Below are 23,407 nucleotides of genomic sequence, written 5' to 3'. Positions count from 1 at the left end.
GCATAAGAGACCAGACATTTGTGTTAGTTACACTTCTAAAACACAGCCTGCAGCGCTAGGAAAGGATGAGACTGCATCAGTGTGGGCAAGATGCCGATGAGGAATGATTCAGGAAAACCTTTTTCTTTTTTTAAAAAGCCATGAGACACACAAGACCTATAATGGACTAAAACAGCACCAGCCATACCACCAAAAACTGTGACATTGAGAAATTAATCTGTGCATCACTATATCTTCTATGCTACTATTAAAGAAAAAAAAAAGATAAACAAAAAAACATCAACCCTATACATTCAAAGTACCCCCAGGATCTGACCCCTGACTCCAAAATGTGTGACTGAACCTGCACCCGGCTGAACCTGTGACCTCGATGACAGCACGGTTTCTTCTTCATATAAGGAGTAAAACTTCTATCTTATTTTAGTGTTCAACTCTGATGAGGCTTGCAAAAGAAAAAAGGAGCAGAAGTCAAATTTTAAATAACATTTCTCTGCAGCTCTACTGCCTCTATAGCGCAATCTACTGACAGGAGAGTGGCTGTAGTTAAAAAAAAAGAAGAAAAAAAAGAAAAGTGCAAACTACCCAGACACGCTGTGTTAAGCATGGGATGCTACATCTTGTCATGATATAATCCTCATTTTTGAGTATTTAGGTCAATGAGGCTGCGACGTGTTACCATGACAACTGGAATAAACCCAAGGGATGCAGAGGAGTGCCAGCAGAGTTGGATATACATCAGCAGAGAGAAAACAGGCCGCTATGCTGTCTTGTGTTGTGCTCAGATGAGTTTTTGAAATAGTTACACATCCAGCTGTGCTGAGCTCAATCTAACTAAAGCATATCAAATATACATATATGTCCAGGTATATTTGAATTGAAACCAGTTGCATCTCGCATAACATCATGTATCCGCCTGATTTGGGAACACTGCTCTGGCCTGTCTGAGTTTTACTGCACATTTGTTCACGTTGCTTGGTCAGCAAAAGATTTAAGAGGACGCTTGTATGTTTAAACAAAGTGAGTTGAATTGAGTTTAAGTTTTTGATTTTGTTCTATCCATGAGCAACACTTAACTTTCACTTTAGCTGCTAATTGTCAGATATTTTTATCTAACTGGTTTTTTCAAACCTCCACACCTGCCTCCATCTCAAATTCCCTAAAGGATTCGACATAAAAGTGGAATGTCCTATAAATAAGCTACAAGTTCGCTGATCTAAAAACTGGGGCTACAAGGGAAAAATACCTGAAAAATGGATCAAACACATTCACCCACAAAGCACCATCACATCAGATCCTGGTTCAACATAAAGAAGAGGAAGAAGAAGAAACAGCAAAGCAGAAAAACTTTGATCCAGTTACTATGCTGATGCAGTGCTGTACGATGGGCTATGGATGATGATGTAACAGGCGCACGTGTGTGTGTGGTCATGTGTGATCAAGTCCTTGCTTCACACACGACTTGCGGAGCGGGAATTGGTCAGAGGGCAAGTTAACCAAGCTTGGTAATCTGTAGGTCTCCTTGTATTCGTACTGTGTCGATAGAGGGCAAAGATTTTACTTTGTGATAAAAGTCAAAGAGCTGGTGTCCATCCACGAATATCCGGAACCTCTGGTGCTCGCAGTGGATCTCAATCTGCAGAAGGAAGAAAGACATGGAGAAAAAGACAGTTAGGCAAAAGGTGGAAAGAAAATACCGCACTTTAACCGCTTTTGACTTCATGACAAGTAGAGACTGAACACACTCATTCCATATAGTCACAATAAGCAGAAGAAATTGGGTGGGTGGAAAAAGCTGTGTCAGAGTTACACACAATCACCTCATGAGCTGAAGGGACGCATCTCACTTTATACAACCATTTCTTTCTCTGCTCGTTAATATAAAAATATTATTTGTGCAGTTTCAATTTGAGTAAATAATTACAAAATAGATTCAGTAAAGGACTAGATGTTACAATCCCTGATATTGCATTGCTTTAAATGGAGAAAACGTTGACGGATGCTTGTTATGAGGAAAGGCAGCTCAGAAACTTTACCAGCGGCACACATCGTTGTGTGCCTCAACTTTCGGTCTTTTACCCAAGCTAATCTGTCATTTTTTCTTCCTTGGTTAGGGTGCATGATAAAGACAACCGCTTGTAAAGAGAAAGACCAAATGACCCCTTACACTGAGGATGACTATCAGCTATTTTAGTTGATGTTAAAACATTTAAAGCTCCCAAAACGTTATTGAATAAGTAGGCTAGAGCTAAGCCTCGCTCTCATTTTCTTCTCTTGTTTGTACGTGTACACACTGAATCCTAACAAACCGACAACAAAAATGTAACTGCATAAACACCTCCGCGTGGTTTATGCCAGTGGGGGGGAATTTAAAAAAAAAGAAAAAGAAACCGTCAAACAACTCAAGGCAGAATGTTTTAGATGAAGCAGCAGAAACAAACCATCCTGCTCTGAGACCACAGCACATCATGTGTCTCTCCACATGCCCCTGGATTCAGGAGGGAGTTTGTTTTAAACATTCTGCATGGCAGACTTAATCTCCAGCCTCCAGCTTTCGACAGAGTCATGACTGTGCCGACCTGCTCAGTCACGCTGCAACCACAAACAATGACACTTTATCAGAGAGCTGACATTCAACAACCAGATGCAGGGTTCACCTCTAAAAATAACTTAAGTTGTTGTGTCTGCATATGCATATTTCGCATTCTTAAAAAACAGAAAGAGTTTCTCTTTGTAAAAATTCTCATGCATCCACAGCTGAGTTTTAAAGATATCAGACTGGAAAACACACTAAGCAAAAACCCTTGACTGGGGCAGGGATAGCTCAGTAGGTAGAGTGGTAGCCCCATGATCGGAAGGTCGGGGGTTCGACTCCACTGAACGGCTACCCTGAGGTACCCCTGAGCAAGGTACCGTCCCTACACACTGCTCCCCGGGCGCTGCACTGGCGGCTGCCCACTGCTTCACTGGGTGAATGGGTTAAATGCAGAGGAACTATTTCCCTATGGGGACTAACACGCACACTTTACTTTGACCCCAGCAATTAGGGGATCCAGTGGCTCTGTTATGATGTTGGAATAGTTTTGCTCACATTGTGTGTGTCTCCTTAGAAGTAAGGATCACTGTAAATCCATAAACTTATGGTGGAGTGGTCTCTTCCAGGACTATAATGTACCCCATCAAAAGGATAGCAAGGGGTTACTGAATTGTTTAAGTTTGCAAAGGAGATTAATCATATGCACTGGTTTTGACAGTGAACCAAACTCAGCTGCAGTGCGCACCTGTAAGAGACTTTGGACCTCCTTCTCAAGCAGATCACGTCACAATCACTATGCAAGATAAATAAAAATAGCTCCAGCAATCAGTGCCAAAATAAATTTTTACTAAATTTGTACACATGCACTAGAGTCCTGAACATTTCGAGACATTACGCAATAGAGATGGTTACAAGTACACAAATTACCGACCCAGTTGCTTTGGGCATTTGCCGTCTTTTAGCCTCCAGCTCCTCAAGTATAACCTCTATATGGATTTCACAGAGCTGCCAACACTGCAGCAAATGTTATGGTGCATTTCACGGTGACGTGTGGGTGTCGTGAACTTGCCACTTTAAACAGACCTTCGGCTACACTGGAGAAAGAACAACTTCATTCAGTGTCCTGAAAACATCTCGAGAAACTTCATGCTTTGTTCTTCGCTCCATTGCCACTATTGTATATTTTTAGCTGTACACCATGTGTGTTATTCATGTGCAGACTTATTGGAGCAGAATATGACATTAAAGAGCTAACAAGTCCTCGGGTGTTATGAGATTACTCATCATGCATATGCCCTGCTGCTCAACCCCCTCCACCCTCCAACTCCAACTCATTCAGCACACCACAACAGCTGATGTGGTCCTAACGCAGTAAACAGGCCACTATATGGGGTACAGGCTGTATTTACATTACAATATGATGAAGCATGGACAACATTTCCTGTTTGTGTTCCATTATCATGCTGCGCAGATAATCTCACATAACTAATTCTGAAAATATCTCTGCTACAGTCGACTGCTGGGGATTACCCAGAATTATTTGATGTGAGAAAAGGGATTTTTTTACCCTAAAAGGCTGATCAGGGATGAAGGGAAAATACACAGTGGACGCCTCCTCCTCTGTCCATTTCCCAGAAACCCGAGCGCTGCGAAGGAACTGACGGTCAGTGAAACGAGCCGTGAGTTTCAGGGCCACATCAAATGGAGGCTCCCCTTTCTCTGAATCACGTCCGCAGGTCAGGCTGACATCAAAGCTGAGGGTATGAAAAAAAAACAAAAAACAAAACCGGGGTATCGGGTATTCAGGCAGGATGCAGTGGTAAAGCACACATCAGATAATCTGGGATAAATGAGATGCATAATTCTGCTGCGTAAGAACAATTCTCACCAATTGTGAGTTAATTATGCATAATCCCTGCTGCTAGTTCTGTTTATCCACCCTCCCCTGCTGCTGCTGCACAGTTATGCGTCTTGGTGTAAGTTTATGGTCACAGTTACAGGCATCAAGTTTCTAAGTAATGAGACGCAACAAAGAAAGACTGTGTGTTTAGGCCTTGGAGCTGTTCTGTCTGTTGGGACATTCACATGAACTTTGGCATGGAAAACCCTCCCAGCAGCAGGCACTAAACAAGATGAGGTCATCGAGAGGTTTCTTCCAAGTTTGACACAAGTTTCCATGTAGGGTAAGGACACACCCAAACAAATCTGCTTCACTGGATCTCTCTCTTTTTTTAAAAAATTTTTAAAAAAAGAAAATCCCCCCCTTTTTCTCCCTGCTGGTGAGGGAACGCCCTGTCTCTGCATACTTAAGGAGCCACTGTTCTTTCTGGCTGCCTACGCATTACTCAGTGTGTCCTCGAGTGGCCGTGCAAGTCTGACTAGCCTAAGAACAAAAAAAAAACAAAAACAAAAACAAAACATCCCATCTCTAACATCCTTTAGCAAAGAATGTGTACTGTGCAGACGTAAATCAGAATGTTTTAAATATGCAGAGATAAAAACATGGCTCCAGATAAAGAGTGTGTGCATGCATGCCTTTGTGAGGTGTTATGTTACCTGTCTGGCTCCAGGTCCACGATGCCCATCACTATTATCTTCTTCCCCGGCCGCATGCCCCCCCGGATGCGCCCGCTGAATGGCACCGTCTACGCATTGCATACATTGAATTTATTACGCACAGCCAGGAGCGAGCATCAAACAAGGACACTCGGGAAATCGTTTAAATATTTCATACCAGGAGGCGTGATAAATCCTCCTTGTCAGGTGAGATGAGGCCGGGGTTCCCCAGCGAGTCATTCAGGTGGTCTTCTTCCACATTCTTCAACACCAGTGACAAAAGACACAGGATGCAAAGTATCATTTATCGCTCTGTCAGGTAGGATATACAACTTGCATGGCTGAGGTTAAAGGCACAACAAGAGGCTACAGGCCTATCATTCAATATATGCACAAGAGTGTGGCCTCGTACGCGGCGTGCAACAACAATGACGAGGTGGCAGCAGACCTGTCATGTTGTTATCAGCGTTCCTGCCGGGAGCCATGAGTTATTATAAATGAGCCCCACATTTGGCACCATCTTGCACTACGATGGAAATGCGCACCGGCTGGGTGGCCTAGAAGAGCACACACCGCCGGTGCATTTCACCACAGCGTATTGGATTTCCCAATTTCCTCCCCGGCCACAGATGAAAGAGGAGTCGCCCTACGCTCTGAATGCGCTGCGCCCGGCGCTCCGCATTTACAATAAGCGCCGGATAATCGACCTAACGGTGCGCTTAAATCGCAACTAACAGGCCCCCATGCACAGAAAATAAATACCAACACACGTAACCCCGGATCGGTTCCCCGAAAACCTTCAAAATACTCACTACTCCGTCCTTCTCCGCTGCCTGCACCGCCATCTTGAGCAGAATAGCATAGGATGCTGATTATCGGAGCAGAGGCAGCTCTGCCGGGGAGCGTGGTTTGTCAGCGTCGTGGCACTGACTCAGGAGGATATTCCTGTTCCTGCTCCAGTACTGCTCCTATTCTTGGGTCCTCGCGTCTGACTTGGCCTGAGAGAGAGCACAGTCACCTCGCAGGATCCATCTGCTCCACTGAAATGGGTGGATGTCTGCTGACGTATGCTTTATAATAATTACAGACCAAAAGCTTAATCCCCGTCTGTTGGAGAAGGCTAATCAGACAGATTTCCCTCAACCCTTCACCCAATTAGACAACGCATTGTTTGGATTCTTTGGGGGGTTTCTAGGTTGGGATAACAATCCAGGACACGACTTTTAGCTGGTTTAAATAAGCGGTTACTTTATGAGACTGCGCTCGCGTGTCGTTTATCCAGTTTGACTGTGACACAGACTGGGGGGTTTTGGCCTAATTGGCCAAAGTGGGCACACTCAATACTTTGGAATGATTAAACAATACTGTAGGGCTCAGAGGCGTCAGGGAGTTAAAAATAGCTACAAATGGACCTGTTTCTGCTCACTTGTGAGCCTGGGACATAATTGCTTTTCACCGAATGAAGTGGACAATCCCACTGTCTGTTCATTGACTTTTGCAACCCTCTCCGTCCTTTCTGTATGCTCTCTATCTATTCAACCCCCATCTCTAATCGTTAGCCCGGCTGTTGTTTAGTTAAACTGGTCCACTCTGCCCCTTTGTGGATATTTAAAGGCATTACACGCTAAGCAAATCAATGCACTGTGACTTCAGTGATGCACTGATGTTCCCCTTAATCCAAAACGCTGCAGCGAGAGTACTGACAGGGTTAAGAAAGATAGATCATGTTTCTTCTATACTAGATTTTCTTATTTCTTGACAGAGAGACAAAATTAGAAATGAGTATATCAGAGGAACAGTTCAGGTTGAGCATTTTGGAGACAAAGTTAGATAGGCAAGGCTGAGATAGCTTGGACATGTGTACAGGAGCAATGGTGGATATTTTGAAAAAGGGATTTTGAAGATGGACCCAGAAGGCACGAAGAAATGAAAAAGATCACAGAGAAGATTCATGGATGTAGGGAAGCAGGGCCTCCAGAAGGTCTTGCGCGACAGAAGAGGATGCTAGGCTTAGGTAGAGATGGAGCTTTGACGACCCCTAGCGGAAGCATCCGAAAGACGAAGATTAGTTTATCTTTAGTGGTTCACTGTTGAATCTATCATTGAATTTAAAGTCCTTCTCCTTACATACAAAGTCTTGAATAATCAGGTCCCATCATATCTTCCAAAGGATTTGTGTCTCCTCCCAGGATCAAACTGGAGACTTTTTGTTTGTTAGCCAAGTACATAAACCCCTGCACTATTGAAACACCCCTTAACAAGTTATTAGTTCTTATTATTGCTGCAGTAATAACACTCAAATATCCTACATATATCTCTATTCAATGCATTACTCGTGCCTCTAGTCCAGGGTTGGGCAACATGTTTTCCAGAGGGCCTTCCTGCCTTATGAAACGTCACACATTGATGACACTTGCATGGTGACATATGAAACAAAACATGGTTTCAAGTTATGCTGAAAATTTTACATTACATAAAAACATAACTCAAGAATCCCATTTATTCACATTTAAATCAGGATGTGTTTACATAGTCTGTCCAGTTAGGAAGCACATACCATTTTGAATCCTTTACACCTGCTTTGGTGCAAAAGAAAATGACAATGCATACACTGGAGAGGCAAAAACAAGACAAATGTCAGCAGCTTATTCAGTTTTTCCTAAATTAAACACATCCAGGCCTGCCATCACAAAAAAGATTTGCTGTGTCTCCCAGCACAGTACAAGAGTGTGGAGAATAAACCAGGAGGTGGGCTGTTACATGAAGAGATGGACAGTGTCTACCCAGCAAAGAAGAACAAGAAGAGCACTGCCAGAATCCTGCAAAATGACCTCCAGCAGGCTATTAATGTACACGTGTCTGGCCAAACAGAATCCAGGAGGGCCATGTGAGGGCTGAATGCCCTTTAGTGGGACCTGTGCTCAAAGACCAGTGCCTTCCAGCTTGACTGGCATTTGCCAGAGAAAAAACAGAACTGGTAGGTCTGCCACTTTTGCCCTGTTCTCATGACAGATGAAGTTACAGGCATCTTAACATTTGGCACAGCCTCCGTAAACTGTCCAGACTCACAGAGGCTCAGTGTGAAGAGAACACTGGTGATAGCATAGAAGTTTAACTGACTTTGTGTTACACTGCGATGATCAAGTGTTCCCTTTTTTAGCAGTGTATTTAAACCAGTGGTGTCGAAGTGTAGAACAGCACGCTTCACAATCTGTACATAGTATCAGCCGTCTGGTTTCATGTCCTGAACTCGTAGTTGCCCCCCCCCCCCCCCCCCACACACACACTCTTTTTAAATAAGCCACAACATTTTTTCTTAGCTGTCATTAAGCATTTCTTTATATTAGACACTAACATGGAGGAGGAGCTGAATCTAAATCTCATTTTTAATGATTTCAATGCTGAGGTCTTTCTTTAGAGAAGGATAAAGTTGTCTCCATTGCATTAAACCCATCATATGTATTAGGAGTAGCAGGCAGCCACTGTGTAGCACCCAGTGATCAACTCCAAATATAAACCAGTGCCTCAGTCAAAGACATAGTGAAAGAAGAACATGTAATTTTCTGCACAAAGGGGCCCGCTGCGCCAACATCCAGCCTTGCAGTGCTGTCAGCGCTGAGAAGCATTTTGTTCATGGTTCCTTGAAATGTAGGAAAAAACTGAAGTGTTTTAAAAAAAATCATTATTTGTGGAAACAGCTATGTGGGCAATGACATTGCATGGTCATTGATTCCTTCTCTAATGTGCAATCAGTGAGAAAATTTTGTGTTTCAAACGGGTTTTTATTTACATTCGATTTTTGCATGTATTTTAATGAAGATGCAGTGAAGAAAAATCATAACCATGATCACAAGCATTTCATATGAGTCTGAATGTGCAGTGGTTATCCTCCTCCTTGATAATTTGTGCAGTTCTCTGTAGAATACGGGATAAACGCTTCTGGTCCAAAATCCTGATTGATGATATTAATGTTCAAAGCACCGTTTGTGGGCTTCTGTGTGTCCACCCATAACTTATAAAGTGTTTAAGGTTGTCTGTCACTATATCATAGATACATGTGAAAAATAATGAAAATAAAAACTGGAATTATAAACTAAACTGTATAAAACACAAAGTTTGTGCTACTACCAGAAACACAAACATAGGAGCCAGGGGAAATTTCCCTTCTTTCATTCCGTAACAGTCATTTATGTGTCTGTGTCACATTCAGTTTCATCAATCAGTGATCAAACGCCTGCTTGACCTCGTTTCATCTAAAAGTCTCTTGTTTTTGTGCTTCCACCTAGCGGTTATTTTTGGAACGACATCATTACAAGAATCCATCGGTTAGTTTCACTTCCGTTGCTTTTGCAGCAGCAGTTAATGTTAGAAATGCCAAATGAAATGATATTAGCAACCTGGTGAATTCTTTTATTTCTTAAAAAATATATTATTAATCGAGCCCCTGCAGCTGCTTACAGGCTAGTGCAGCTCCGCATCAGCTAAAGCTGGCACCAAATTCTGGCCAAATAGATCAGAAAATTGCAAACTGCATTTCTGTGCATCTGTGGAATCGCTGAAAGCAGATCAAACAGCTCGCCTGACTTAAACCTAAAAATTCCCAGAGCTCATCATCTATCTAACTCTCTCCTTCTCCCCCTCTCTCCCTCATTCTCTCTCTCCTACAGAGACCCAGCCGGTCCGGTCCGGCTGTCCTCCCTGCTGCCATGGCCGCGGAGGCTGCCGGTAGGAATGATGCCACGCGTGGACCTGCAAACAGCACAGAGATGGAGGTGCGGGTAAGATGCTTTTCAGGTAGTTTGGGTCGCTGTCTTTTCGCGGGAAGCCTCCAGGATCGAGGTGGTCCCTCGACAGCAGGCCTTTGTGCGCCGCTGCAGAGATGGAGTTGGGATTTATTTTTTCATTTTGTGTCACATTTCAGGCCAGAGCTCCATTTTTTCCCGTAAAGCAGGGAGGGTGGATGAGGGTTATCTTTCAGAGGGGGGGGGGGGGGGGGCAGAGAGCGACCGCTGAGCATCGCAGCGCTGCTGCAGCGCTCACGTCCTGCGTGAAAGGGAGAAGTGAAAGCGCAGCAGCTGGTCGGCTGCAGAGGGCTCGGCTTATAAATAGCCCTTCGTTGACTTCTCTTTCACAATTTTTATTCGGCAAATGTGTCTTCCTGAATTCGGAGAGATTTAAATACGGCCGTCAAGCCTGTTTTCTTCCACTTGGTAGTGACGCAAATTGGCAACAACTTGGCAGGCAAGGTAGGAAATTCTTCCTGATCAACAGAGCAGAGCCTGTTATGAATGAAAAGCGAGCCTCTGCTGGGCTGATCGAGGTCATTATCGCAGTGTACAAGCAAAAGAGGCAATGTGGTGTTTTCATCAAGTATAGGTCTGTCCATCTGGTCAGATGGGTGGAAGGGTGGGATTGCTACAAAAAAAATGTGTTAGGAGAAAAAAAATCACGCTCTTAAAATATGTCATTAGTTTTTTAAAATTTTATTCCCAAGTATTATTTTGGGGACATCAGAAAACATATTGATGATTATGGAGCGCTACTGAGGTTATAGCACCAGTTAAAGTGTGTGTGTGTGTGTGTGTGCGTGTGTGTGTGTGTGTGTGTGTGTGTGTGTGTGTGTGCGTGTGCGTGCGTGCTATTGGCGTCTGTTCTTCATGCCTTCTTCAGTTGCTGGCTCTCAAACTCAACCTGTTCTTCCACTTTGCATTCATGCGGACGAGATGTTTGTGTCAGCTAATGTTCAAATGCTCTTTACCTGTTGACTTCAGTCTTTGGCCTCACTTCTCAAGTGCTCTTCATCCCTTCCACATCTCCCTTTTTCTTTACATCGTGTCCAATGGTGAGTTTGTGCTCCTTCAATCGGTTTGGTCTCCTCTAGATGAGGTTAGCCTTGTCTTTTTTCCAGGCCTTTCTCATATTCAGTGATGGATAGTCAGCGTTTGTTTGCATTTTAAATCAATGTGTCATCTGAAGTGGTTACAGTTGCCACACAGAATCAGGGTGACATGTCTGCAAATGTAGGCTAAAGTGCCAAAGGTGAGGCTAACCAAATGCAGCAGATTATTCACTGCAGTCTCCCTAATCTCCTTGCTGGAAAATGAGAGATTCTGGATTAAAGGAGGGAGTTTGGTGGAAACCCGTGAAAGAACGCCGTTATTAGAGATTACTGGACTCAGGATTGTTTTACGACCCACATACTTTGTCTGATGCAGCTTTGTAGTGATGCAGAGAAATTAACAGGAACATGAGAGTATGCTTGGCTGTTTCTGTGTGTTGTTTGGTCAGAAGTGAGATTTGTATTTGGCTTTTGGATGAAAGGGCAAACAACTTTCTCTTTCTGCCTGTTCAATTGTTTGGTGATTGGCTTATGAAAAATAACAGTTTGTATTTTCAGCTTCTTGCACTGAAGTCTTTCAAATCCAGCCTTGTTTCTCCTGCTGAAGGAGCTGCAACCTTCTCCAGGGGACTAAAACTCATTCAGGAGTCAAATGTTGTTACTTAAACAGTAATGATGGATATTTTATTTGTAGAGATGGCTAGGCTACACAAAATTATGCTTTTATTTTTAACAAGTTGAAATTTCCATTTTTGAAAAGCAGAAAATAGCACGGTACAGTATGGGAACATCATCTAAACTCAATTTATTTGTGGGTCTATAAGTGTTAAATATGTGTAAGCATTGGTTAACTGAGGTTCTGGAGAGAATTACATCAACATGTTATGGCTATAAAAAAGACACACTTATGTCAAGGGTGGTTTCCCCATATAAACTAACAGGTATTTTGTAACTATAAGGAATGGAAACTTCCTACTTTCAAATTCCTTGCATTTGTAAACATAACTGGCCAGTTCAGTGGGAAGATTCGTCTCTGTAAGTGGCCACTTAAATATTTTTCAAACTTGTGATTGAGCCTAACCGCTGTGACAGGCAAACGTGTTTAAGTGAAGCACATGTAAAAATTGTGGCAAATTAAGTGGTCGGCTCTTCCTGGTGGGAATATTTAATGATGGATGCACTTCATTTCAAGCACTTAATCAACAAATAGGAAAACATGTTAGAAATTAAAATGTGGCCACAGAAATTTGTTGTAGGAAACTTTTTTTTGCGGCATCTTCTAATCAATTATTTGTAGAAAGAGGAAGACTAGACAGTTATCCTACTTCCTCTTTGTATTTCAGTAAAAGCCTTCACCACAACAAAACCTTCACTTCATGTGCAGAAACGAAATGCACAAAGTTAAAACATTTACTTTAGGTTCAGTACATGGATGCTCTGTGTTTAACACAATACAAGACTTTGTGTGTCATTGCATAAACGTTGCGAAAGGTTGACTATAACTACAGATTATCTGCAGCATATTTGACATTATTTCACTGTCATATTTCCTGCTATAAATCCTTCCTTATTGGAGGAATACAAAAGCAGCGAGGTACATATTCTCCACTAAAGAAAATATTATTTAAAGATATTTGGAAGGTTTATGCAGGTGACAATATCTATATAGACTACAGCACGAGAAATCATTGTTGTAACGTTAAGTCTGCCAATACTGAGCATGCTTTTAGACTTGCATCAGGAATGTTGGTGTTTAACAAAATGTTCTCTCTTCCAGCTGAAGGAGGAAAAAATGAAGGCTGATCTGGAGGCGCCTCTGCCGGCTGGACAGGAAGACTTTGCGATCCGGTGTCGAGATGTGTGCCGATCGTATGGCAAACTGAAGGTCCTCAACAACCTGAACCTGGCTGTGCCACAGGGACAAATGTGAGTAGAAAATACCAACACAACCTGTTAATTTAGAGCGTTTTAACTGGACAAGATTATAAATGTTCATAACAAAAGTCAAGTGTAAAAATCAAAATGTAAATACTGAGTGAAATAGTGAAAAGCTGAAGGTGTTTTACTTCCTGTATCACTAACAGCAACAAATATTTGACTCTTTCTTTTCTTCTTGGTGAGCAGATAAATGCTTAACCTGCAAACAATGCTGACATTTCTGGGTTAGGTGTCGGGACCCAATTCAAGCTGCTCATCTTGCCTTCACTTTTGTCAAGCATCTATTGACTGATTAGCTGTTGAAAGCTTAATTTCCTGCAGGATATTCAGGGTTATCTTTATAAACATCTACATTGTTTCTCAATAAGGCCTTAATGGGAAAATTCCACTATCCCACAGGGGAAGGAGAGCTTAGCATGACACTGCAAAGAAATTTTCAACCTGATGTGTCGGTGACAGTTCAGCTCTAAGTGCACACATTTTGCTTCTGGTGTCGCTGTCTCTTAGTTCGTTCCGTTGTCAGTTTCTTATAGATGATCTACATTCATTTTTCTCTAATATGAATCTGCATTCTTGAAGTGACAAGTATGACAACAAAGAATGGGGCCACCAAAAACGTTGACCTATACTTTGTGTGCACAGGAAAGCATTGTTACATGCTTTCATGTGCACACAAAGTATGTAAGAGAAAATAAAGTCAAATGAACAACCTGGCAAATTCTTGAAGGTTTCTCATGTTTCTTGCTAGCTGGAAATATGTAAAACATGAATGTGAAAAACCAGTAAAACATGCAGACAGAACGAGTGTTACAAAACCCCACTGTGCTCTTGGAATATAACTTATATTGTTCCATTATGTTATTGTTCATTGTTTTAAACCTGAGGATAATTATCTCATTGATTGTAGAATAAGTATAGGCACTTTAACTTTCAAAATAATATAAATAATATAGTCTTTTATCAAGTTTTTCAAACTTAAACTTAAAAATGTGTTGAACTGTCATTGGCCTGTCTCCCGTCCAGCTATTTAAGCCATCAGTATTTCTAGACATACCTGATAAAAGTGCATGTGATAACAGAGTGCAGTGCAAACTCTGTGTGATGTATCTGAGACCGTTTGTAGCCTAGATATGAAAAAATACAATTTTTGATGTATCCAAAAATGGCTCTACATGAAAACCACTTTACATTCAGCAGACGTTAGTTGTAAGTTGACATTATGTATGAAAATAGTCACAAAGCCATTGCAATTTGATTTTTTTAACACTTAGCAGCATTAGCATCTCAGCGTCTTCAGAGGCTGGTATTAGACTGAAACGTCTAAAAGGAAATATCTGTCTCAGATTAGATTCCAGGAACACCTTTTTTCTAGAATGGTGAACTAGTTTCCTTTCAGTTAACTCAATAACCAGAAAGAGCAGCATTCCCTAGTCACATACTTTTGTACTGTCCCAGTGTTTCCCTCTGCAGGATCACGCTTTAAGTTCTATCTGAAATTTTTGTGATTGTGTTTTTCAGTTATGGCCTTTTGGGGCCCAGTGGATGTGGGAAGACCACACTTCTCAAATGCATTGTGGGAACTTTGAAAATCTCACGAGGTCACATCACTGTGCTAGGGAAGCCGCCTGCGTTTCCTGGCCACGATATTCCGGGGAAGAAAGTCGGATACATGCCACAGGTAAACACCACATAGTATATATTCACATTAAAATGCGTACCTTTGCTCTTGTTTTAATTTTTTTTGAAATACTCATGTGCCCAAAGATCCTTAACATTTTTGAATAAAGCAGCAAATTTGTTGAAGTGACACAAAGGCAGCCCTACCTGGTTTTATGTATTCTCTATTATTTGGTTGTTCTTAAAAAGCCTGTGAACTTACAATCAAAGTCCTTGCAGCCATTTGTCCACAGAAGGTTTAAGCAAGTGTGTTCTGTCCAGAAAATTATCACCCCAACATCCACATCAGCTGCTTTAAAGCCATAAAGATTGTATGAAGCCTTGCTCTGGGGCTTCTGTAATTTGGCCTTTGCTGCAATGAGCCACCTGTACCTGAGTGAGCCCCATTACTGTCATTAGGTATCTGATGAAGTAGATAACACAGCATAGTATTTGTCGTCTTGTGTGTAACCCTGACCATTGCATTCATCCATGCAGGAAGTAATCTGCAACCCAGAGTGGGAGGAATGTGACACCTTGAATGTTTTCTGTTACAGCAATGCGGACAGATGCATCTTTAAACTAGCGATATATACTGCTTTCTTGAAATTGCTGTTGCATAAAAAATGTATATCTGCTGTTATGTAAGACTTTAATCCTTCAACAAAAAGTACCAGCTTTAATCCTTCCCAGGAAGCAAGAAAATAAAGTAAAAGCAGTAAGAGTAAAACAGATGCTAACTTTGTACATGTAATAGATTTACATCCACTGGTGCAGTTGTATTTGTCCTGAGGTGTGCTGGAAATGTTGGTGTTTGTGACTCAATCAGAGCATCAGATATGAGTTTCATTTTCTGCTTTTGTGCTGCACAGGAATTGGCGTTGTACAATGAGTTCACCATTAGCGACACCCTGACCTTCTTTGGCCGAATTCACGGCCTGACATCTAAGGAAACCCAGGCACGCATGAACTTTCTCATTGACTTCCTGGATCTACCTCAGAAGACCAGTCTGGTCCGAAATCTTAGGTAAAAACCACATATGATGCAGCAGTTGACCTTACAGATAGAACGATTTCAAAATCCAATGAGTAAAAGCTGATCTTACCCTGTAAGGTTAAAGTTGTAAGAGTGATCATCATAAAAGCGTATACTAATATTGAAAGTGTTTTTTCTACAAACAGTGATGTGGTTCATGGATGTTAGATTTGATGCACGGAGATGTGAACTCATGCATTATTTCCCTAGATACAGCCAATTTATGAAGGGTAGCACTGTGCTTTTGCAGATGTCTGTGTGAAGACTTTAAACCCTTAATCTAAAATCTGTATTTATACCACAGGCTGTAAACCCAGGCTCAGTAAAACATTATGACTTTTCTGATAAAGCACCAGGTGAAACTCAGGGGCAGTTGTACAGTACATTATATTCCCTTGATTATCACTTTCCATTAGTGGTGTGAGGTTTGACTGATGCCAAGATACCCAATCAAATCTTACCTTGCAAGGCAGCTGGGTTCTTGATCACAGTCATGCGATAATCTTATCTTGCCATGTTTAACGCTGTACTCTTATACCAGATCCACAAATGTAACTGTAGTTGTTTAAGGAGCTCCTGGCCAGTAAGGTAGCAGCCATAGACACAGTTTAGCTGTGACAGAAGACAGTTGGACAGATGGAGCAATAATCAGCCACTGACACCAACTAGATGGTTTGGTAGACTAAGGAACTGCTAGGTTTTTAAGTGCCATAGATTGCAGCTTGTTTTTCTTCTTAGGCACTTTCTATCCTCCTTGTGCTATTGATTTTACTGGATGCAGTTAGCATATTGCAGTATCTCCATGACATAATGCTCACATTGCTCAAAAGTAATTTGGCATACTGGTTGATAGGGAAAAATGTTTATCCCTGACTGGTTGGCAGTGGTTCCTGGAGGTTGCTGGCTGTCACTGGATGAAATCGGTTGCAAAGAAGGTGCTGTACAAAATTGCTTTGGTTGCTAGCAGATTGCCTCGTTGCCTGTAATTTTTAAGTTTGTCTGGATATACTCACTATCATCTAGCCAAGTATTAATAAAACTTGCAAATGTACAACGCAAACAGGAAATGGAGAAGATTTGTCTTCAAAGTAAAAGTAGCGCCTCCATGCCATTGCCAACATGTTTCAAGGTGCAACTTTTACTTTGAAGGAAAAAAGTAAAAAATGTATCACACTTTTCAGTTTCACTACAGTGTGAGAGTTGCTGGACAGTGTTTGTAGATAAATTCATCACTTTCATCTAAAATACAACCAGTTATAAGCAATGACATGGAATCTTTTGCCAACTGGTCAGGAAATACTCATTGTTGTCAGTGGGTCACTGACCAGTCTGTCGGCCTTTGTGACTGGGCTTTAGCAATCATTTTCCAAGCAACTATCATCAACATTCAGCAACCAGTTGAAATACTCATATTTCCCCCATACAAATGTCATTGCCAACTGGTCACAGATCAGTCTCATGCGTGGCCAGGGCCTTATTCACTTCACCCTACATTGACACCATGATTGCCACACATCCAAAATGGTGTAAAAGTTAATGTTGCCTGATTACTTGTAAAGTGTCTACAAAACCTCAATAGTTAGATATATTTGTCCAAATCCAATAATTTTTTGAAGTAGGCCTTAAAAACATTCAGTTTGTGTTGTTTGAGGAACTGTTGGCCGGTTGCTCCACAGCTATGGCTTAATCTTCAATGTAATCGAAGATAAATGGATCATCTGTCAACGTGCTAACTATACTAGCAAGCTATCCTGACTGCTATTTTTTAATATTTTTCAAGCAGCTCCGAATTCCTGTTTTGAAAGGTGGCCCTGGTTTGGAAGTCTTTTATGCAGAGATTTTCTCACAACAACATAAAGAACTGTCTACTGACATGCTAACTATATAGCTAGCTACACTGACTGCTTGTTAGTTTTTAAAGTCTGTCAGACTGCTGCTTGTTTTCCCTAATTTGTGCTTTCTGTAGTGTTTTGCTGATAGGATTGGTTGCGTAACCGATAGTAGATAGACACTGATAGAGAAATGGGTCATTCAATCACATGCCAAGGTTTTTTAAATGTGCCGTATGCTTCAAAATAGTATGCACAGATGACTTTCCAGATGGTTCTTTTTAATAAAGGTCAAATCAAATCTGTCAACAATTTTCTAGTTTAAGTATATAATGAAGTAGACTTGATAGATTACTCAAATTCAGAACCACAGTTAAAGCAATGAGAATTTAGTTTAGTAATGTACTTTGGAGCATTTTGCAGCTATTGTATAAACATTAGCATTTTTCTACTGTGTTTTTCATCAAGGGAAAGTTCCACAAGCCTCCCAAACTATTTTTACTCACAAATTCAAACCAAAAGTAGACAATCTGGCAACACTGGTTTGCATGCTTTTGTGTAGCCATCAAAGCAAAGGTCCCTAGAGTCCTAGGGATATTATGTGAAATTGCCTGCATATTCCAGTCTCCCCTGCTGTTCATAGGCTGCAGCAAAGTCCCTATTTTCACTGTAAAGACATCAAAGTTTGTCTTTTTCAATCTTATGTGCTTAATATACAATATGTGCCCCAAAGTAAAGAGCTTCTCATAAGCAAGAAAGAATTTCTGATTATTCAGAAGTTGTCGCTCTGCATTCAACATCACTCCCACTTGCGTCACCATCCAGACCAAAAGTTTGAGCACCACTACATTGGCAGCTCACTTTGAAACATGCAGCATGATATTTTTTTGTGAACAAGTGATCATATCTGCAGAGTCTTTATGACTAGTATGAAGCCAGCTGCAGCTCTGTTTGCTTGTTGTTATCTAATCACAGTGTCATCCTTTGCACATCAAAAAAGTGAGAGCAAAAAGCCTCATTCTTGAGATGACATTTGCCTTTCTGAGTTCCTGTTTTCCAATCTATGGTAATAACTCCTTGAGGCCTGTTCTTGTTTTTTTATGCTTTTTCAACCAAAAAATAAAAGAATAGTATCCTCCTTTTTACGCTCAGAAGCTTAGTCTGCATAAGCTGTAAAACCTCTGGAAATTATTGAGCGAACTCTTTGATTTAATTTATTTTTAGAAATGTTACTAATTATTCTAACTATAAGAGATATAATTGCTAAAGCTCCGGCAGATCAATGCAAGTGGCAGATTACTTTATGGCCCTTTTATAAGAGTAATCACCATCTCCGGATTCACAACCCTGGTTCAATACAAAGAGCCTTCTGTTGTCCAGGAGGCCCTAACACCAGTTTTCATTAGAGGCTCATTTAATATTCATGGTAAAGTTGGTAAAGATTTTGCAACAGGCTGATGCCTCAGCTTGTTCTTCCCCCATCGTGGGAGAAGATTCACTCTGTTGCCCTTTGATTGCTTTTGTGTTACAGTGGAGGTCAGCGGCGAAGGGTGTCTCTTGGGGCGGCTCTGCTCCAGAATCCAGAGCTGCTCATCCTGGATGAACCGACAGTGGGAGTAGACCCTGTGCTCAGATCCAAGTATGTATACCGTCTGTCTTCTCCTGTATCATGCAGCACACGTGCACCGTTGTTTTCCAGGTGATGTCACCAAATATTTTCCTGCATAGAGAAATGTTTTTGAGGCGCCAGAACTGAAGGAAGATTACTACCAGTGTAATATAGTTATTTTTGCCACTTTTGTTAATGAGAGATTTTCATAATTCATGTATAATAGATCTTTTCATTCACACATAATGAGAAATAAAAGAAAAAGTAGTTGATCCTAAAGGGCAAAATAGAAACCCTGCTGTCAAGCACAGCTAGCAAAAAATCATAAACTAAAAAAAGACATCAAATTAAGAGATTTATAAGAATGTATCATTTTAAAAATCATTTTTAAGTCTATGGCATGTGCACCAGTTCCAATCCCTTCAAAAGTCCTTACAAAAACGTATTTGTGATTTTTTTTTTTAACATTTGTACAATAAATAAAACTATAAATGTTATCTTTAACCAAGCTGAGGACTCTAATGCAGGACACCACTCAGTAAAGGTTTGCAGATTTCACTACAAAAGTCAGAGAATATTGCAAGGAAGGAAATGGGGAATCCTGAGGTGGAAGGCGCAGATGCAGTGGTGCTAGAGGCTTGGCAAGTGAGCTGGTGGGCAAGTCCAGGGAGCACGGGGCATGTCTGTGAGTGGCGGTGAGTGGACAGGCAGAGAATCCGAGAAGCTGAGGTGATGTGCAATCTTTTGCACAGGGCGACAAACCAAGGTAAGACTAGTGAAAAACATGAACCTAACAAGAGAACGGGAAGCCTGAGCAATACTAACATACCAGTAGACAGAGCAGTCAGGCAACAAGTGAGAGGACAAGCCTGAGCTCATTTGCAACAGGTGCAAATGCTGCATTTGCACCTGTTGCAAAGATGCAGGGCCAAAAGGAAGCCGCTTGACCAGACACACACCCACCCTGGGAAAGAGAAGCCAATAGAACGCAAGAAGATGAAGAAGTTCCTAACTTTTGTTTTCAAGGGGCAGCCCATCAGATGAAGATTACTTAAATGGACAGTTGTGTTTTCCTATATTACGGCATAATTAAATATCTTTTTTATCCAGTTTCCTCTCTTTTGAGAGCCCACTGGCATCTTTATATTTTTCTATATAGACAAAAGTTAACACTACAGTAAAATTACATTTCCACTAAGATCTCTGCATGGATTTATCATTCTCTCTCTTATTTACTCAACAAGATGGCTAATATTTAATAAAGTTTTGATAAAAATGGGATAAAGGCTACACCCATATTCATGCATCGATAAGCAAACACTGGTGAAAGCATACTGTACCCCCCAAATGTGTTACTCCAGTGTCATTGTGTAATCACAAAGCCTCTTAAGATCAGACGGCTGGCAGCAAAGCTGTTGCTGGCACAGCTGCGATTTTGAAGCAAACTCCATTACTGAGTGGGTCAAGTGTTTCAAGGATTTTTTTCTGTCTTCTTTCTAGGATCTGGCATCACCTGGTAGAGATTGTGAAGACGGGAAAAGTCTCTGTTATTATCACCACACACTACATAGAAGAGGCCAGGCAAGCCAATGTGGTGAGTTAAAAGGTTGCTGAATAAATGTGAATATGTTAAACACATAAATTAAGGGGAAATGGGACTTATTCAATAGAAAATCAGTTGTGTCTATGAATGTGTGTGTTGATTCCTGTTTTGTTTTTACTCTATAAATCGTTTGTACTTTTTGGATTTTCTTGAATCCAAAGCTCAGTAAAGGTTCACTTGTAGGTTCTCCTGTCTGTAGGAAAAACATTTTATTTTAAAGTTAAGATTAAATGGCTGGTTGGCCTTGAAGTTGAACCTTTGCAACAGAAGAATGAAATGTGTGCTTAAGACTTTGCATACTCTGAACTCCACCCTGTCAACAAACAAATCCAGGTGCTATAAAGAAAACACAGAGAACTGAAAGCCAGGCAGGCACACACAGTCATCATCTCTTTGTAAACCTTATAGAATAGAGTCGCTCTAAAGGTCAGCAGAGCTTTCCAGACTTTAGCTCCTCATATTTACAACATATTTCACTCATGGTGAAACTAATGCTTGGCTCAGCACAAATCCATTCATTCACTGAGTTCATTCATTGTTTCACCAGTAATCTCCTTTGAATATATAGTCTGTAAAACCACATTTTCTCAGCATGTTTATACTCTCAATTTTGGCAGAAGCATCATATTTGCTTGTGCATAGCCTATGAAATTTTGTTTGCAAATGCATAAATTTGTGCAATGAAAAATATTGATGCCATTTAGTTTAAATTTAACTTGAAGACTGGAAGCAGATTGGGGACAAACTGTATAGGGACAGTTTTCTAAAGCTGAAGCTGCTGGCAAGGAAATGTGCAACACAAAGAGCAGTTTTGAGAATACGTGCTGTTTTCACTGTCTCTACCTTAGTGTTATAATGAGCTAATCAATAAATTGCTGAAGAGCTGAAGAGATTTACACAGTAGCTCGTGTAACCACAAGTGTCAAATGAAGAGTCAAACATTAGACAATGGCTCATACTTAAACCTACACTTGTACCACTATTGCACTGCTAATAGCTCTAGACAACAGTACAAAACAACCGATTGATTTATTGATTGGTTTTCTATTAGTTGAACGTAACATGTAAGGTCTCTTCTCTAAGTATCAGGTAAACATGTAGAAATCTTACTTTTTATAAGATTTTAGAATAACTCTATCAGTCTCTCGCAACATTGGCACAGTCTTCTTTATGGCATCATTTACAGTTTTTTGAGGTTTTGCGGGAATTCATTTATGCATAGCTCTCTTTATGTCCTGCCACAGTCGGGTTGAGGTCTGGAGTTTGACTGGGCCATTGCAACATCTTTCTTCTTTTCTTTTTCAGCCATTCTGTCATAGATTGGCTGGTGTTCTTGGGATCACTGTCCCATGGTATCAGCGAATTTTAGCTAGCAGACAAACGGCCTCATGTTTGACTCTAGAATACTTATGCAGAGGAGTTCATGGTATACTCAGTGACTGCAGGGTTCACAGGACTTTTGGCTACAAAACAAGCCTAAATCATTGCCCCTCCACCACTGCATTGACAGTATGTATGCTGTATTTGTGCTCGTGTGTTGAATGTGGTGTTGTGCATTATAGCTGAACATCTCCACTTTGGTCTCATCTGTGCAAAGGTCATTGTTCCAGAGGTTTTGTGGTTTGTTCAGATGCAACATTGAAAACCGTTGAAAAGTTGTGCTGCCATGTTATTCTTGGAGAGAATTTCTCCAGGCAACCCTTCCAAACAAGCCATACTTGTTAAGTCTTTTTGTAATTGGACTGTCATGGACTAACATTTAACGCGCTGAGCTTGTAGAGTATGAGATGTACTTCTTGCGTTTCTTTGATCACTGTCTTACCTTTGGGCAGAATTGCTGGGATACCCACTCAAGAATATTCAATTTCAATTTCACTTCAATTTTATTTGTATAGCACCAAATCACAACAACAGTCGCCTCAAGGCGCTTATATTGTGGCCATTTGTTAATGCAGTGCTGAGGTGTCACCTGTCATAGAAGTGGTCACATTTACTAATCAGTTAATCAAGTTTATGTCTGCACTTGGCTGCTACTTACTCTCTTAATTCCTTTGTTTTTCCAAAGTTTACTGTCTTTCATTTTCACATGACTGCAAATTCACCACCGAGGCAAGGGCATTGAAAGGTCAGGTAAAAGTTTTGTGATGGTAGGAATTCCACAGAAATTCCACAGTCAGAAGTGGTGATGGTGGCTTCACACAGGACTCACAAAGTTCAAGCACTTTATCTGTGTCACAATCATTATAACCTGGATCCAGAACGTCTCCACTAAAACCAGTCTGCCCACTCAGTCCTATCAGGCATGTCTCCATTTTCACTTAAAACGATATCTGTGTGAAGGACTGAGACAAATGGGCTTATTTGTTCCTGTCTTCGTGATACTTTGACAGACGTATGTCAACTGACGGAGCACCCAGTGGAGCAATGCATCACTCCACAGCTGAGGAATGAGCTTTTACCATGTCAACATGCTTCTTGCATGCACAAATCTTTTGCTTTCTGGTATAATAAATAAACTCTGATCACATAGCAGCTGCAGCCTTTGTTTATCCATGTTTGACCCACTAAAAAAGACTAATAGGATAAGAGTACCATTCACACACAACAGAATAAGAAGTAGTTTGCTATTTTGTAGATGGCTAACAAATCCACTGTTTGGCTTATCCTGATTTACCGCTCTTATACAACTTTAGAAGCTTATTCAGACAACTGTGTGTTTTGGCTCCCTGACAACAGCTATATGCGATACACTTTGGATTTCTATTAAGATAAGAATTAGCATTTCTTTTGCAGAAGATAAAAAAACAT

The 23,407-nt window shown here is 41.0% G+C and overlaps 2 protein-coding genes across 2 annotated transcripts in view; one reads left to right on the top strand and one right to left on the bottom strand.

Annotated features, from left to right (window-relative positions):
- Positions 1 to 286: 286 nt before the first annotated feature.
- On the bottom strand, positions 287 to 5,393 carry lgalslb (lectin, galactoside-binding-like b). Its single transcript, XM_085369050.1, has 4 exons — positions 5,268 to 5,393; positions 5,090 to 5,178; positions 4,101 to 4,287; positions 287 to 1,633 (listed from the first exon to the last, which is right to left on the bottom strand). The coding sequence occupies exons 1-4, from the start codon at positions 5,391 to 5,393 to the stop codon at positions 1,490 to 1,492; spliced, it is 546 nt and encodes a 181-aa protein (XP_085225176.1). The 3' UTR covers positions 287 to 1,489.
- Positions 5,380 to 23,407, top strand: part of abch1 (ATP-binding cassette, sub-family H, member 1) — a 36,250-nt gene continuing 18,222 nt past the window's right edge. Inside the window, exons 1-8 of the mRNA XM_085369049.1 lie at positions 5,380 to 5,408; positions 6,476 to 6,478; positions 9,765 to 9,867; positions 12,706 to 12,854; positions 14,385 to 14,544; positions 15,395 to 15,549; positions 18,919 to 19,026; positions 20,497 to 20,590. Of these exons, the coding sequence (XP_085225175.1) occupies positions 5,380 to 5,408; positions 6,476 to 6,478; positions 9,765 to 9,867; positions 12,706 to 12,854; positions 14,385 to 14,544; positions 15,395 to 15,549; positions 18,919 to 19,026; positions 20,497 to 20,590 (801 nt within the window). The remainder of the gene's footprint in view (positions 5,409 to 6,475; positions 6,479 to 9,764; positions 9,868 to 12,705; positions 12,855 to 14,384; positions 14,545 to 15,394; positions 15,550 to 18,918; positions 19,027 to 20,496; positions 20,591 to 23,407) is intronic.

This window comes from Diplotaxodon limnothrissa, linkage group LG13, assembly GCF_057381915.1.
Source record: "Diplotaxodon limnothrissa isolate DT_005_m linkage group LG13, D_limnothrissa_male_GT1.1, whole genome shotgun sequence".
NCBI classification, from domain to species: domain Eukaryota; kingdom Metazoa; phylum Chordata; class Actinopteri; order Cichliformes; family Cichlidae; genus Diplotaxodon; species Diplotaxodon limnothrissa.
The sequence above is the reverse complement of the archived record's forward strand: the minus strand, read 5'-3'. Positions and strand labels throughout refer to the sequence as shown.

Bases quoted from the DNA above. Each gene is read 5' to 3' on its own strand.
- lgalslb (XM_085369050.1), bottom strand. From the start codon at position 5,393: ATGATACTTTGCATCCTGTGTCTTTTGTCACTGGTGTTGAAGAATGTG. The intron at 5,179-5,267 runs GTATGAAATATT...TGCAATGCGTAG, and splicing joins AGGATTTATCACGCCTCCTG to ACGGTGCCATTCAGCGGGCG. The intron at 1,634-4,100 runs GTAAAAAAATCC...TTCCTTCTGCAG, and splicing joins TCCCTGATCAGCCTTTTAGG to ATTGAGATCCACTGCGAGCA.